This window comes from Trachurus japonicus, chromosome 13, assembly GCF_045865225.1.
Source record: "Trachurus japonicus isolate A0001 chromosome 13, Traja_1.0".
In the NCBI taxonomy this organism is placed as follows: domain Eukaryota; kingdom Metazoa; phylum Chordata; class Actinopteri; order Carangiformes; family Carangidae; genus Trachurus; species Trachurus japonicus.
In genome coordinates this window covers 14,742,058-14,756,654 of record NC_140919.1, presented here as the reverse complement: position 1 = coordinate 14,756,654, position 14,597 = coordinate 14,742,058, and the positions used below count along the sequence as shown (strand labels likewise).

The following is a 14,597-nucleotide window of genomic DNA, read 5'->3' as shown; positions in this document are numbered from 1 at the left end:
CACAGCTATGGTTATGGTCAGTTCAACATAACAGCACTCGTTACTCGTGTTCATCTTCGTTGGTAATAACACACCAGAAAAGACAAAAAAAGTGTGTGACCCTGTTAAACGAGAGGCCAGTGTGTTTTTGTCCTGGTGAAAACACACCCTGGATCCTAATGTAACCCTGCACTGACACGGCAGAGATCAGGTCGGACCTGTGAAAGCTGGAGAAGACGAACAGACGGATTAGACGACATCGCACTGGCATGAAAACGGGAACTGGACGCTCTGCCTTGTTCCCGGCGTTTCCTCCGGCCGGCTGCCTCAAACCAAACAAGGTCGCATGGAGAGACAGTCGCACAAGAGAGGACACGTGCACTAAAATCAGTGAGAAGTGTGGACGCTCAACTGCGGGAAACCCCAACAACATCATCATCATCATCATCATCATCATCATCATTCCCTCATTGTTTTCATCTCTAATAGCTGTAGATGATGTTTGCTGGACTTCATCTGTGTGGTTTTTTTTCCTGCTATTTTTATTTGCAAGAGGTCAAAGTTTAATTAACAATGCTTTATGTCCCATGATGCACTGGGCCTGTGAGAGCATCTGTCACAAAGGGAACATTGGAACCAATTTGTCATCTGGAGAGAGAGAGACAGAGAGAAGGCTTTAATCCTGCCGATGAAAATAGAAATGTCCAGAGAAAGATGGACGTACGCGGCGAGAGATGACGAGGAAGTGACAGCCTAAAGGGAGGAGGAGAAGGAGGAGGAGAAGAGGAGGAGGAGGAAGAGGAAGAGGAGGAGGAGAAGGAGGAGGAAGAGGGAGACAGTAATCCTGTCTAATTCACTTAGTGTTGCGCTGAGGGAGCAGGACACTAAGAGGATTTGGGACATTCTCTAAATTAGATCAGCAAGAATAACAAACTGCAAGGAGGAGTGGAGTGGAGGGAACAAGGGGGCAAACAGGGAGCGGTGGCACGGAGGAAGGGGCAGATGACGGAGGAAGGGAGGTGGGGGAGATGGAGGGGTGGTGGGGTGGTGGGGGCATGAAGGAGTAGAAGATGAGAGAGGGTGGATGAAAAAAACAGAATGAAAAAAAGTTTTGTTGCTGCTTTTGAAACATTCAGACGAACCCTTTTATTTACAGTAGCTGCCTTTGAGCAAGGCATCGATCCTGCGATCCTAAAACTGAAAGTGAAGAAAGACACATTAAATAACTCTCACCTGTCGCCTAAAGCACCTGAAAAAAAAAAAAAAAACCCAAACAAAACCGATCTTGCTGCCTCAGATCAACATTTGTGTTTGATACTGTCACCGGCGCCAAACGCCAATAAGCGCCTCCCCATAATCCAGACGACTGTTTTAGTCCAACATATCATTAATCTGCAGCTCTAAACTCTGACTTTTACTATTAGTGATATTAACTAGGTGTTAAGTTGTAATCTGCAGTAAAGCCCTTAGCAGAAGTGTATGCTGAGGTTGACAGTGGCCGGTTGATCCATTCATACTGTAATACTGATCCTGTTACCACTAGTAGCTGCAGATCAATCTCACCTACTTACAACGCACTGCTGTGTGATTTAGCAGCATTAACACACAACCACAAATCTTATTTAACCATTTACACCGGTTACAAAGTTACTGTTGTTTTATGAATGATCAATATGATGATTTTTATATTATCTATCAATTGGCTAAATTCAAAACAGTGTGGATGAGGATCACTGACAACTGTCTTTTATTATTATTGTCTAATCATTGTCTGTTGTTATTATTATCTAATGATCACAGTTCAAATTTCCATTTTACTTCACTTTTTAGCTTTACTTAAATTTTTTGTATTTTACAACACTGCTGATATTTTATAATCACCCCAAAATCACATAATTCATTGCATCTAAACATTAATATTAGGAATATATTGTTTATTATATTGACATGTTATATATTTATATTTTGAAAATAGGAGGTTATACTATTATGTTTATTTTTATTTTATTTATCATATTTGTATAATCGACTGGAGCAATTACATTATTCTGAGTTGTTCATATAGGGTGTGTTGGCATTTTTGTGCAACATTATGACATCACAGTGAAGTTGACATTTGACCATTTGGGTATAAAATGTCATCACTTAATTTCTATCCATCATGAAGACACTTTACTTCACTTCACTCTATTAAATTGTGTCCTCTATGTCAACTATGACGTGTTGTGTGAGTTATGACCAGTTACATGTTTTGAGAGGTCACGGTGACCTTGACCTTTGACCTTCAAATTCTGATCAGTTAATCCCTCGAGTACAAAGCTGTGACAGAAATCCTACACTACAGGAAGTTTACCATTTTATAGTGTTGTCCGAATGTATAGTGAGAATTATGACACCCTGTAGAGTGGACTAACAATATAATACTTTAGAAACACACCAAAGGCCCAACAAGGAACAGTTGTATCAACATCTTTGTGCTATTTTGCTTTATACGGGCTACAAAATTTTTAAAAAATTGCTTGAAATCCTCTGCACACTCCGATTGCAACCAATTAATTGAAGGTACATTGTGTAGGAATTACTCCCATCTAGCGCTGCGGTTGTATATCGCAAGCAACTCAATCGTATTTTTCATGCTGCATTCACGTGAAATTGGGCAGATGGCAGACGGACGACAGCCGCTGCACGTAACAGCATAAACAAGCCTCTATGTAAACAAGTGGTCCGTCAGCACGAGGCAAAACAATACACGTGACAATATGTTGTCATGGCGATGTCGTATTGTTTACCTGACCCACGTTTTACCGGCTTTCTCTCGACTTCTGTGACTAAAATGACATCTGGTTTGTTACCGACGGCCGTCTGCCCGACTGCAGGTGAATGCAGCATCAGTGTAACGCTCCATTCCTCCTCAATGCGTTACCGCGGTGACTTTTCACAGACGCCACCTCGACCTGAGCCGACAGCTCCGGTGTCTCCGCTGAGTTTCCGTGGTTTCCTACCGTCACGCTGCCACTGAACTGAACGTAAAAACATGGCGACACCACATGGCAGCAGCACCGAGCTTACCCGCTCCATGGAGATATGAACGATATGAACGGCTAATTCAGAGCTGAAAGGAGCACTTCAGTTTGTTGATGGGGGTGATTACTGGTTAATGAAAAACAGACTTTTGAACGAAATAATCGATTTTCGTGAATAGATAACAGGAGAAGTTACACAATGTCCCTTTAAATGCTTTTTCACAAAAATGAAAAAAGTCAGTCACCTGTGGGAGGGACAATCCTGTAAAAACAGCATCCAATCATCGTGAACGCCACGTTCAAGTCAGATGGATCGTGATGTGTCAATCAAGCTGCACTAATCACGAGCGTGATCAGAGTCTTCAACAAGTTATCATCGCGGAAAAGACAACAACAGCGATCCTATGTACCACACTGAAGTCTGGTAGGTGGTAATCTACCTGCTGGATGGTTTATTATGATGTCAGGTGTTTTCTTTCACGTGAATGAGCCATGAGAAAAAGCTGGCAGACAGTTAGCGATGCTGCGCAGTGACACGCGACGGTTTTGCGGAAATCCACATTGCTCACATTGGGAATACATTGGGGCGCACCGTGAGGGCAACACTTTCGCAGCTTCACCTTCATGTGCCTGTTCCTGCGAGAGGAGTGAGGAAAGGGGCTTGGACTTTCGACGTGTGCACTTTCAAAAATAATATTAAAGTTGCCATCCCAGACGGCTGGATTTACGATTCTTTTTTTTTCGAATTGCACAACTGATAAGCACCCACTCCCTCCGTCCAATCAGGAATCTCAAAAATCGCTTAACAGACTGTTGCTAGGGACGCCGCTCTGATCGGAGTAGCACAGAGCCGAATGTTAGATAAATGACTTGTAACTTGTTACAGGGAGAGTGGAGGCTCTCTGCCTTACACACGGCTGCTGAAAACCAAACCTGCGATCAGAGCCTTGGACCCGGTGTCACAGCTCTCGTCTCTGCGGCACCGCGAGTCCGCGACACAAACGTGTCCTGTAAACATAGATGGCGGTTGCATGATTTGGCAGTTTGACTGACAGACGGGCCTTTCAACCAAATTTGTCTGAGACTAATTTGATTGGTTGGACAAAATTTGGCTCCTGCTCCTTAAATAGACGACCAAATTTCATCATTGATATGGCAAATCCCTTATGTCATCGATTACTGTCTAATACTTACCAGATATACTCAGATTTTATAATGTTGCCAAAAATGAGCCACTTGGGATGGTACCTTTAAACAAAACCAGCCTCATGTTGCATTTTCAGCTGCTGTTTGAACCTGGTCTGACTCCTTACTTCCTCCTCATTGCAGACTTTCATGGTGACTCAACACACTTGAGAAAACACATGCAAAGACACTAACTTGCTACATATTCAGAAAACAACTTGATGTGCTGCCAAAACTCAGCAATTCTAAGGACAGAAAAGAAAGTGACGGGCACACACTTGGGCAGTGCAGCAACATTAATATCACATGACTGAGATATTATTGCAAATATGTACCGTTTAGCTTAGCCTTAGTTTTTAGCTATAGGTCCCCAGAAACACTTCTGTTGTGTTGTCTGTTCAGTTTTTGTGATTCATGAAGTTGTTTTCCGAATTTGTAGCACATTCGTGTATTGGCTTGTGTTTTCTAAATAAAGTTGCAGAGTGTGTTGAGTCCTCTGGGCCACCGTAGATTTAATTTGATTTTGTACTAACCCAAGAGTATAAATGTTCTCCTCACTACATGTTCGATGTTTGTGCATGTGTCCATGTTCCTGCCTTGCTGCTGTACATATGTGCATGTTTGGGCGTGTGCGGGGCGCGTGTATGCTTGGCGGCGTTGGGATTAGGAATCGATTAAGAGGAAATTGGACTGCAGGCAGGCAGAGCGGGGGAGGGAGGAAGAAGGAAGGACGGGAGGGACGGGAGGGAGGGAGGGAGGGAGGGAGGGAGTGATGGGGAAGCTGGTCCACTCTGGTCGCAGCAGCAGCAGCAGCAGCCTGTGGCATGATTACAGTGCGGCTCCAGAGCAGGCCGGCCACCAGCTTGTTTGCAGGGGATTAGAGGGAGGAAAGAAATGAATCATATTTCTAAGTCCTGAGTGTATCTGTGTCTGTGCTCCAGAGTCCATATGCTGCTGCTGGGGGATTACAGGAGCGCACGGCCTTCAGAACACAGGAGGGGTCCATCTATCCATCCATCTATCTATCTATCTATCTATCTATCTATCTATCTATCTATCTATCTATCTAGAAGAAACGTTGCAAGCTTACACTTTGGTTAAATGCACAGCACACCACTATGTTTTTATTTCAAAAATAAAATTATATCAGTCCAGACAAACATTACAGCTCTCCATCAAGACTATCGCATCTGCAAATGAATGAATAAATATCTGACCAATCACGTGCACCATGGTACACTGCTGTAAACAGGAAGCAGAACATCTTATCTACAGTTTGAATGAGGAGTTGATGTACCGCTAACTGGAGAACAGCAAAGATAACAGTGTCTGCAATGCTTTTTTTCCTTTTTTCTTCATTATCTGTGTTGTTTTTCAATGGTTCATGTCTAAGTTTCTATTCTGTGGTGCTCAAAAACTCATTAGTCGTGTGGACACAAGATGAAAATGTAGTAAAAGAGTTACTTCTCAAAAAGTGCAATATTGGAAATTTGTTTTTTAAAGCAACAAACCTTTTGTAAATGAGGAATCAGCTCACAGTTGTGTGGTTAATAGTCTCTGCTAATAGTCACCACTTGGAAGGAGCCGTCATGTTATTACAGTATTTGAGTATTTAAACTAAATGCAGTGAGGCCTGTGAGGGCTCCTGGACAAAACGTCTCACTTTGGTTAAAGTATGATAAAGTGACATTTACGTGGAAAGCAACACCACAGCTGACGCTTGTTTTCTATTTCATCTGCTAAAAAAAAGCAGGTTAACCAACTTGTCCAGTCATCCAGAGTCAGCGTATGTTTTTGAGTCTCAGTATAAAGTATAGAAAACTCAACAATGCAGCTTTTTCTATGTGTGTGTGAACTGGGCCACCGTCCGTCTGCAGGCGGCTGCATTTGGGTAATAAGCTTTTGGACTGACTGAGTGTTATGCTGTGTCACCATGAAGCTGAAACCAGCTCTGTGTTCTCAGGATAAATCCCAGTCAGAAGGCAGAAGGAGTCCCACTGTTGCTGGGGTAGAGAAGTGCCACCGCCGGCCTCAACACGTGGTTCAATGTCGCCGCTGATTAGAGCCGAAACTGAGGCTGTTTAAAATTGTAAAGGTCCGATAACGCATTTAAAGGACGGATGTGCAGGTTCACCTTCAACACAGAGGTTATGAGTAAAAAACTGATCAAACAGTGTTTACTTGATCCAAACAAAGCCAACGCTGCAGAAGAAACAGAGGACAAAAAGACTCAGCTACAGTTAGATTCAAGATACAAGAACCTTATTTCGCCATTTTGTGCACAGACAAGCTGGGCACAATAGGAATTTTTGTACAGAGTTAGACTGAGATAAAAGAGTTTTAAAATAAAGTTTTAAAAGAATTTTAAAGGAATAAGTCAATGCAAAAAAGATAGATAGATAGATAGATAGAAATAAATAACAGAGATAAATGACACTAAGAAGAAATCTCAGATAAAGCTGCCAAAATATATTGTATACACAGAAATTTAAATATGTATGTACGGTCCATTAAAGTGCAAAAGTGGCAATGATTTCTGTAACAATTGTATATTGATATGATATTGAATGAGTGATATTGCATTATCATTTATCAACAACACACTCATACAAAAGGTTGACTATATACTAAATGATAGAAAAGGATGAAAGCAAGTTAGTAAAATCTACAGATTGTTCCCAAAATGTGAGACACTTCCTTCTCTTTCATTGTGTGTATGTTTTTTTCTTTTGGCACCGACTCATTCACAGCAGCTTCATCAGTTGGGATTTGTGCTGACTTCACACTGGACACAGACCAAATGAAATTTTCAACATTCCCACCAGCTGTGACTCTGACAGCAGGACTGGTATTGTCGTCCCCCACCTTCTCTCCCCCTCCTGCAAGTGTGTGTGTGTGTGTGTGTGTGTGTGTGTGTGTGTGTGTGTGTGTGTGTGCATGTCGTCATGGTAACACATGGTTCGATAGCCATACAGTATGGAGATACCACCAGTACTTGTAGGTGTATAGGTTCACAGCCATGTTTAAAAATGGCCGTGGCCCAGGTAAAGGTGAAGGAAACACAAGGTAAAAAGTAAAGTAAATGGAGCCACTGGCCGTCCACTATAGTGTTCATCAATATATCCAGATATCATCTATTGATTTGATTTGATTACACTATGACCATGATGAGCCTCCACATGTTGAATAAAGGGGGTCTGGTGTTGGTTCTCAGTTATATAGCAGGTGTTTATGTATCTGTGGGAGCAGCAGCCGTGACACTTTACAGGTGTGTTTAGATGTCAAACTCATTTTAGTTCAGGGGCCACATACAGCACAATTTCATCTCCAGTGGGCCGGACCAGTAGAAACATTTACATTTAATGAACTATCCTATTATAAAACATTAGGAACAACCTGAAATTTCTTGAGAAAACTATGTGGAATTTAAATACTATTATGTTTCTTCTGTCTTCTATGTAATTTTCATACTTGAGGGCTGGATTGGACCCTCTGGTGGGCCGGTTTTGGCCCACGGGCCGCTTGTTTGACACCCCTGGTTTAGATCACAGTGAAGGCAGAGATCTGGTCTGAGTTTTTGCATAGTATAGGAATATTTAGTATTCATGGATTGGAACATTTTCTTGTCTCCATGTATTTTAGTCGTAATATTTGAAATTTATAAAAAATATAAAACATGAAATTCAAATGCATTCAGCTCAAGTCAGTCGCCTTCATATCAATCCAGTTTAGTCAAAAACAGCTCGTTCATTTTCTTCTCACAGTTGCATTGTCTGTTTTTATTTTATTTACTAAATATTAATTTCATGTGATGTCTTTGTGTTGTCTGTTTATGTTTATCTATACTACTCTGGATGAGTGGAAGTGTGGTTGCTGTTTTTTATGAGCTACTGGACAAATTAACTTCCCTCCAAGGAATAATAAAGTTCAATCTATCCATCTCAATCTGTTTTATGTTTCTCGACACAGGTGTTTTCCTGCCAATCATCCTCCACTCTCCACGAGTGCAGCAAGCCAAAAAAAAATAAAAAAAACCCTTTGATGCACTGCACTTTTCACAACCCTCCATGGAGCTGACCCTTGTGGCCCGACGGTGGCAGGAACACACAGAAACATCCAGCAATCCCAAAAATAATCTGCACATCTCTGGTACTTCGGTTTGGGGCCGGTGGAGCAGGTTCCCCTGTATTATGGTTAGATCTAATCTGTTGTCTGTCCTCTCTGCCCCGCTCCCTCTCATCTCTGCCTTATACCCACTCAACCTCTTGTATGGATTAGTGGAACACTCCCAGAAATGGATTCCCGATCTCCTCTACATGGATGTCCAACTTTTTTTTTTTTTTTTTGCAGCCCTAAAGGACAGATACATATCGAAGCTGAGATCTCACAGAAGACAATGACCACAGAGCTTTTTAATGAAGTTGTTTAATGTCTCAGAAACGTCATAGCTATCTAAGCATGGTAGTGGTGAGACTGGTCAAACACAGGAGACAAAATGAAATATACAAAATAATTCATGTCAGAAAAATAAGCAGAGAAGATTATAGTAATGCAAAAGATAAAAGTACAGTAAATGATTAAGAAGCATAAACAGCATTGTGTCCTATTACTGCTACTTTTATTGGATAAACCCCTGAGTTTGAAAAAAAAGAAAAAGAAAAAAGAAAGAAGCAGAAACCAGAAAAATATAAACAGAAAAAAATAGAAAGTTGGCAGTTTTCTAGAAAGTAAGAAAGAGAGAGAGACTCTGTTGGGTGGAGCGTCTGCGTAACAACAACACGTCGCTGATACCAGACATGATTGCATTTTTCAAGTTTCAATATTTACAAAAATAACAATAAAAAGCATATTAGCAACAGCCCCGTGTCGGCTGAAGACGTAATATTAATGATGATAGTAATAATAATACTGATAATAATATCAACTTCAAAACAAATTACCACAATTTTTTACTTCAACGAATTCACAATTTTTTTTTTTTTTAAAGAAACGTAATATTGTTTAAGTCTAATACAAAAAAAAAAAAAAATCAAACAATACATCAAACACATAAAGTGGTACCCATCACATCTTTACAGGTCGGAGGTGAGAGAGGCACCGAACTCTCTGTGCAAAAGGGGGAGGGCTGCATGCATGGCGGCCCAGGCCCTTCCCTTTCTCTGGTGCAGCCTTCTCTCCCATCAAACACCTCACTACAGCAGTTCAAAACAAAACAAAAAAAGCAAAAAAAAAACATGACAAAGTCGTCTGTAGATTCAAGAACTGCTTCAACAATCTTCTAACCTCATGCAAAAACAGTGGGGAAGGAGTGGAGTTGGGGAAACTGGACTGGGGATGGGGGGGGTTAAACTCGGCTGCCAAGAACCACAATGTGACCATTGTTGCCCAAATTGTCTGGAAGTGATCCTATTAAACCAACAATGCACAAGCCGTTCTGCTCCCCGCTTTTACAACCACGGCTCAAAGGCAACAGGTTTGTATACTGCAGTCAACTCGGCCCCCCACCTCCCCTCCTCACCCCTCCCCTCCCTCCCACAGGCTGCACACAAGGCGACATCAACTTCTATCTGTTCTGTCTGCACTTAAAAACAACGAAAAGAGAGAGACAACGACGGCGACAACCTCCTCTTTCTCCGAGATGTGTGCATGAGTTGAGTTGTTTGGCTCAAAGCTCGACGATGATGATGATGATAAAAAGCAGCTTCAGAAAAACAAGAACGTCACAAAAAAAAGAGAGAGAGAGAGACAAGAGAAAATAATCTAGAAGGAAGAAACAAACAGAAGCTTGGGATCTCGTCAATTTTTTTTTCCAAGGCTCGTCTATATGCATCAAACTCGAATAAGATAAAAAAAAAAAAAGCTTGGCTTCAAAAATTTGGTTTCAAGTCAAGGCTGGTTCGACTGTTACAGAATTCATCTAAAAAAAATAATAATAAAATGAAATAAAGTCCATAAACCAAACCTACAGAGTCATCGATTACAATGATGCTGATGATGGCGACGATGTCTCTTGTCATCAGTTAAAGCAGCATTTTCAAACATCCTAAATTCACTGAGCTGAATCAAAGTTGCTGTTTTCTCTCAGCAATTTTTTACAGATATTTTAATCTTCCTTGATTCGTATGCTGCTGAACTCTCTCTACTGTCACAATCACCAAGCCAAGCGTCGACAGATTAGTTTTTTTTACTTATATTTTTTCTGAAACTGCAAGATTATTTCAGCTGATTAGTTCTTCAACTGATATGATTCATTGATTTCTGTGTCCCAAGTTCTCTTCCTTCTTCTACAAACACACACCAAAAGCAATCTTGGGTTTTTTTTTTTCACTCCACTTTGATTTTTTGTTTGATTTCTCACTTTTTTCTCTTCCCCTCACCCCCCCAGAACCTCCCACTTTCTGTGTTATTTTTTTTTTCTTTTACAAGACCTGGAACTTCCAGGAGTTCTGGTCTTTGTAGTCTAGACAGTCAGTGGCGTTGAAATTGAGCTTCCAGGCAGCTTGGTCCTTGTAGTCTAGACAGTCGACGGCGCCGAAGCCCAGCGAGGCCGCCGTGTAGCCCTGCGAGGACAGCGAGGCCGGGGACTGGCTGAGCGGCCCCCCCATGGAGGAGGCCGTGATGGGGCTCAGGGCGCCGCCGGTGCCCGACAGCTGCGGGTGCATGGGCGACAGGTAGGAGCTGCAGTCCAGGCCGGTGAAGTAGGAGGAGGAGCCGGCGTAGCTCTGGCTGTAGGCCGGCGCCTGGCTGTAGGTCATGGGGTAGCCGGTGGCGCGCTGCATGCAGGGCGTGGTGGAGGCCGACAGGGGGTCCGGCAGCGGCGAGATGGAGGCCGGGCTCCAGATGGACACCGTGGCGCTGGCGGAGCTGGAGCTGGGCGTGATGGCGGTGCCCGGAGGGGGCGGCGGCGGGCTGTAGGGGCCGTTGGCGCCGTTGGGGTTGGCGCCGGCCTCGTTGGCGTTGGCCTCGCGGGCCGGGGACGCCTTCTTCTTGGGGGGCCGCGGTTTGGACTGGCCGGTGCTCTGCTGCTGCTGCTGGCGGCACTTGGCACGGCGGTTCTTGAACCAAACCTGGAGGAGAAGGGGCGGGGAGCGGGGTGATTACTGAATATTGATAACTAAAGTATGCAATTATCATTCAATTATGGAAACCAGTTCAGTCCAGTTCAGTTATTTTATTATGTCTCTAAGGATATTGATTTGCAATGACAAATAAATTCAGTCAATGTCAATAAGTTAAAGTCAGAACAGAAGAAAAAAAGAGAAAAAGAGATACAGTCAATAAGAAAATAAAGAAAAGAAGATATAATCTTCCTCTAATAAACAGCAAAGTGGAGAAGCTGCTATTGTGAGGACTGTCTCTTTCTTTCTTTCTTTCTTTCTTTCTTTCTTTCTTTCTTTCTTTCTTTCTTTCTTTCTTTCTTTCTTTCCAGACATTGATATTGTTAAATCTTCCAAATAATATAACAATACTTATGTTTAGTCCTTTTTTAATCATTTATACTGTTATGATAAGGACTGCTCTTTAATAAAGTCTCCTTGTATAGAAATGTGCAATGACAATAAAACATCTTACTAATTACTAACTATTGTGAGGAGGACTGTCTCTTTCTGTCTTTCTTTCTTTCTTTCTTTCTTTCTTTCCAGACATTGATATTGTTATATCTTCCAAATAATATAATAATAATATATATGTTTAGTCCTTTTTTATAATTTATACTGTTATGATAAGGACTGCTCTTTAATAAAGTCTCCTTGTATAGAAATGTGCAATGACAATAAAGCACCTTACTAATTACTAACTATTGTTTTTCTTTCTTTCTTTCTTTCTTTCTTTCTTTCTTTCTTTCTTTCTTTCTTTCTTTCTTTCTCACACACAGACATTAATATGGTTATATCTTCCAATAAATATAAGGATAGTTATTTATGTTTAGTCCTTTTTATAATTTATACTGTTATGTAAGGACTGCTCTTTAATAAAGTCTCCTTGTATAGAAATGTGCAATGACAAAAAAAAGCATCTTACTCATAGTGACCTAATGCATTAAAAATAATAAAGCATACCATAATAATAATAATAATATAATAAAATGTTACCTGGACTCTGGACTCGGGCAGGTTGATCTTGAGGGCCACCTCCTCCCTCATGAAGATGTCTGGGTAGCGCGTTTTGGCAAACAGAGCCTCCAAGATGTCCAGCTGTGCGCGCGTGAAGGTAGTGCGTTCCCGGCGCTGTTTACGCGGGGTGCCTACAGTAGAAGGGAAAAAGTATCGATCATATGATTATTATAAATATAATTACTATAAATGAGGTTGTTTTTATTATGTGAAGATAAAACCTTACTAAATTGTCAGTAATTTTACAAACAGAAACACGGCAGAAAGCACAAGTAAAAACCATTTAACATATAGCCTATTAACCGTTTATAACCCTTTAATAAAGTGCTATAAATTTCTTTGTTTGCCTTTAAAAAAAATTCTGTCCCGCAGCAGGCCTGTTATTCCTTATTAACTTCTTATAAGTAATGGACTTTATTCTCCCAACAACGTCTTGGGAAATAAAGTTAAATACATTTTAAATCGATGCAAAACGAAATATTTCGTTTCATCAAAGCAGGTCTTCATGATCGATGCGTTTTATTGGATCGAATAAAATGAAAGAAATATTTTTTTTTTTCATATAAAACTTCTGTATATAAATGCACAATAGAAACAGGCGATTTTTCCCCCCTCCATATTACCTATTTAGAGATCAGATTTTTTAAAATTCAAAGTCTCAAAGAGTCTAATCTGCGTCGAGGAGGCCAAACTATAACACGCCTTCTGTCATCGGTGCCAAACCTCGGCATCGGTTCATTCAGACTCTGACAGATGCTGAAGATCAGGTCATGTACTATCCACAACAACCAAACAATATAAGAAGCGACCTATTCATCCATCCATCCATCCATCCATTCATTCAGTCATGACTTAACATTAATGCGCGAAATAACAATAATAGAAAAATTAGGCTACACCCTGAGCATCCTTTTGTAAATAGGTTACCGCGGTGAGAGCAACAGATTGGAGCCTGTTTTTGATGTTAAGTCTGTGTGAGAACAGGCTTCCTTTGCATTCACACGTCGCATTTTTTATTGTTTTTTGACTCTGTAATCCGCTGAACTTATAGGTCAAGTGAACACATGTTGTGATGCCTGAAGAATCACAGACTTTCTATTCATATAGTACAACGTTACAGCTGCTGCTATATACTGTAGCTACATTCAATAGGAGCGGAGGGTGGAAAAAAAGACGCAACTTTACAGTAAATTCCTTCAGTTTTAAACATTTTTCACTTCCAAATAACACATTTAAAGACATTAAAACATCTCACAGCTGCAGGTTAAAGAGTTTTTTTTTTTTTAAATACTCACTGGGATATCCAACGGCGGCGGTGTGGAGCAGATCCATGCCCGGGCCGGACAGCGTTAACCCGTTCACGGCGTAATGGGGTTGCTTAATGTAGGACATCATGCCTCCTGCCGGCTTTAAAACACTCCCTCACTCCCTCACTCTCTCTCTCCTTCTCTCTGACCGGGGGCCGGGTCTCCTAGCTAGTCTCCAGGGGGTGTCTCTCTCTCTCTCTCTTTTTTTTCTCTCTCTCTCTCTGTCGTTTTTTTTTCTCTCTCTGTCACTCCCTCCCTCTCTGTTTATCTGAGTTGTTTGTCACTTTGCTGTTGTTGCTGTTGTTGTCGTTGTTTCTGATTTGTCTCCACTGGTCTTCTCCTTTTTGCACTGCCTTTTGTAAAAACCACAGTGACTCTCGCTGCGGTTTTTAACTTTTTAACACCTGGTGCGTAAAAGCGCAGCAGATCCGGTGTGTACAGACAGTATAAATATATATAAATACTTAATAACTCAATGAAAAACAAGTCAAATCAAGTCAAGACTATGAGAGAAGACACCTCATCAAGTAACCGATATAGAGCAAGTACACAAGAGTCGTGCGACCATTCAGTCTCTCCAACAAAGTCGTGCGTAATTGCCGTGCGCACGAACCGACGTCGCCAAGTGAGATGACGCTGTGCCAAAAAATAAAAATTAAATAATAAAAAATAAAAACTGCAGGTCCAAAAACGGTTCGGCTGCGCGCGCTGTGACCGGTATACTGACACGAGCGGCTCTCTACAGACTTTCTGGGCCCGTGACGGCGCCTGGTCCCTGAGGTGAGGATGCGGTTCTGCAGGGTGGACAAGTGAGGCGAGCAAGAAGAGACTGGCTAATTAGAAGTAACTTCTTACCCAAGTAGACACCCAGAGCCCTCCCTCCCTCTCTCTCTCCCTCTAGTTCTCTCTCTCTCTTTCTCTCACGTGGGCGCGCTCAGCCAAACGCGCGCACACAACCGAACCTGTCATCATGTTTTCCGTGTCGGGCC

General features: G+C 41.7%; 1 protein-coding gene across 1 annotated transcript; it reads right to left on the bottom strand.

The window, feature by feature from the left end:
• Positions 1-9,810: 9,810 nt before the first annotated feature.
• Positions 9,811-14,245, bottom strand: LOC146975708 (homeobox protein otx5-like). The gene is made up of 3 exons (XM_085794938.1): positions 13,597-14,245; positions 12,281-12,432; positions 9,811-11,254 (listed from the first exon to the last, which is right to left on the bottom strand). The coding sequence occupies exons 1-3, from the start codon at positions 13,694-13,696 to the stop codon at positions 10,607-10,609; spliced, it is 900 nt and encodes a 299-aa protein (XP_085651064.1). The 5' UTR covers positions 13,697-14,245; the 3' UTR covers positions 9,811-10,606.
• Positions 14,246-14,597: the final 352 nt, after the last annotated feature.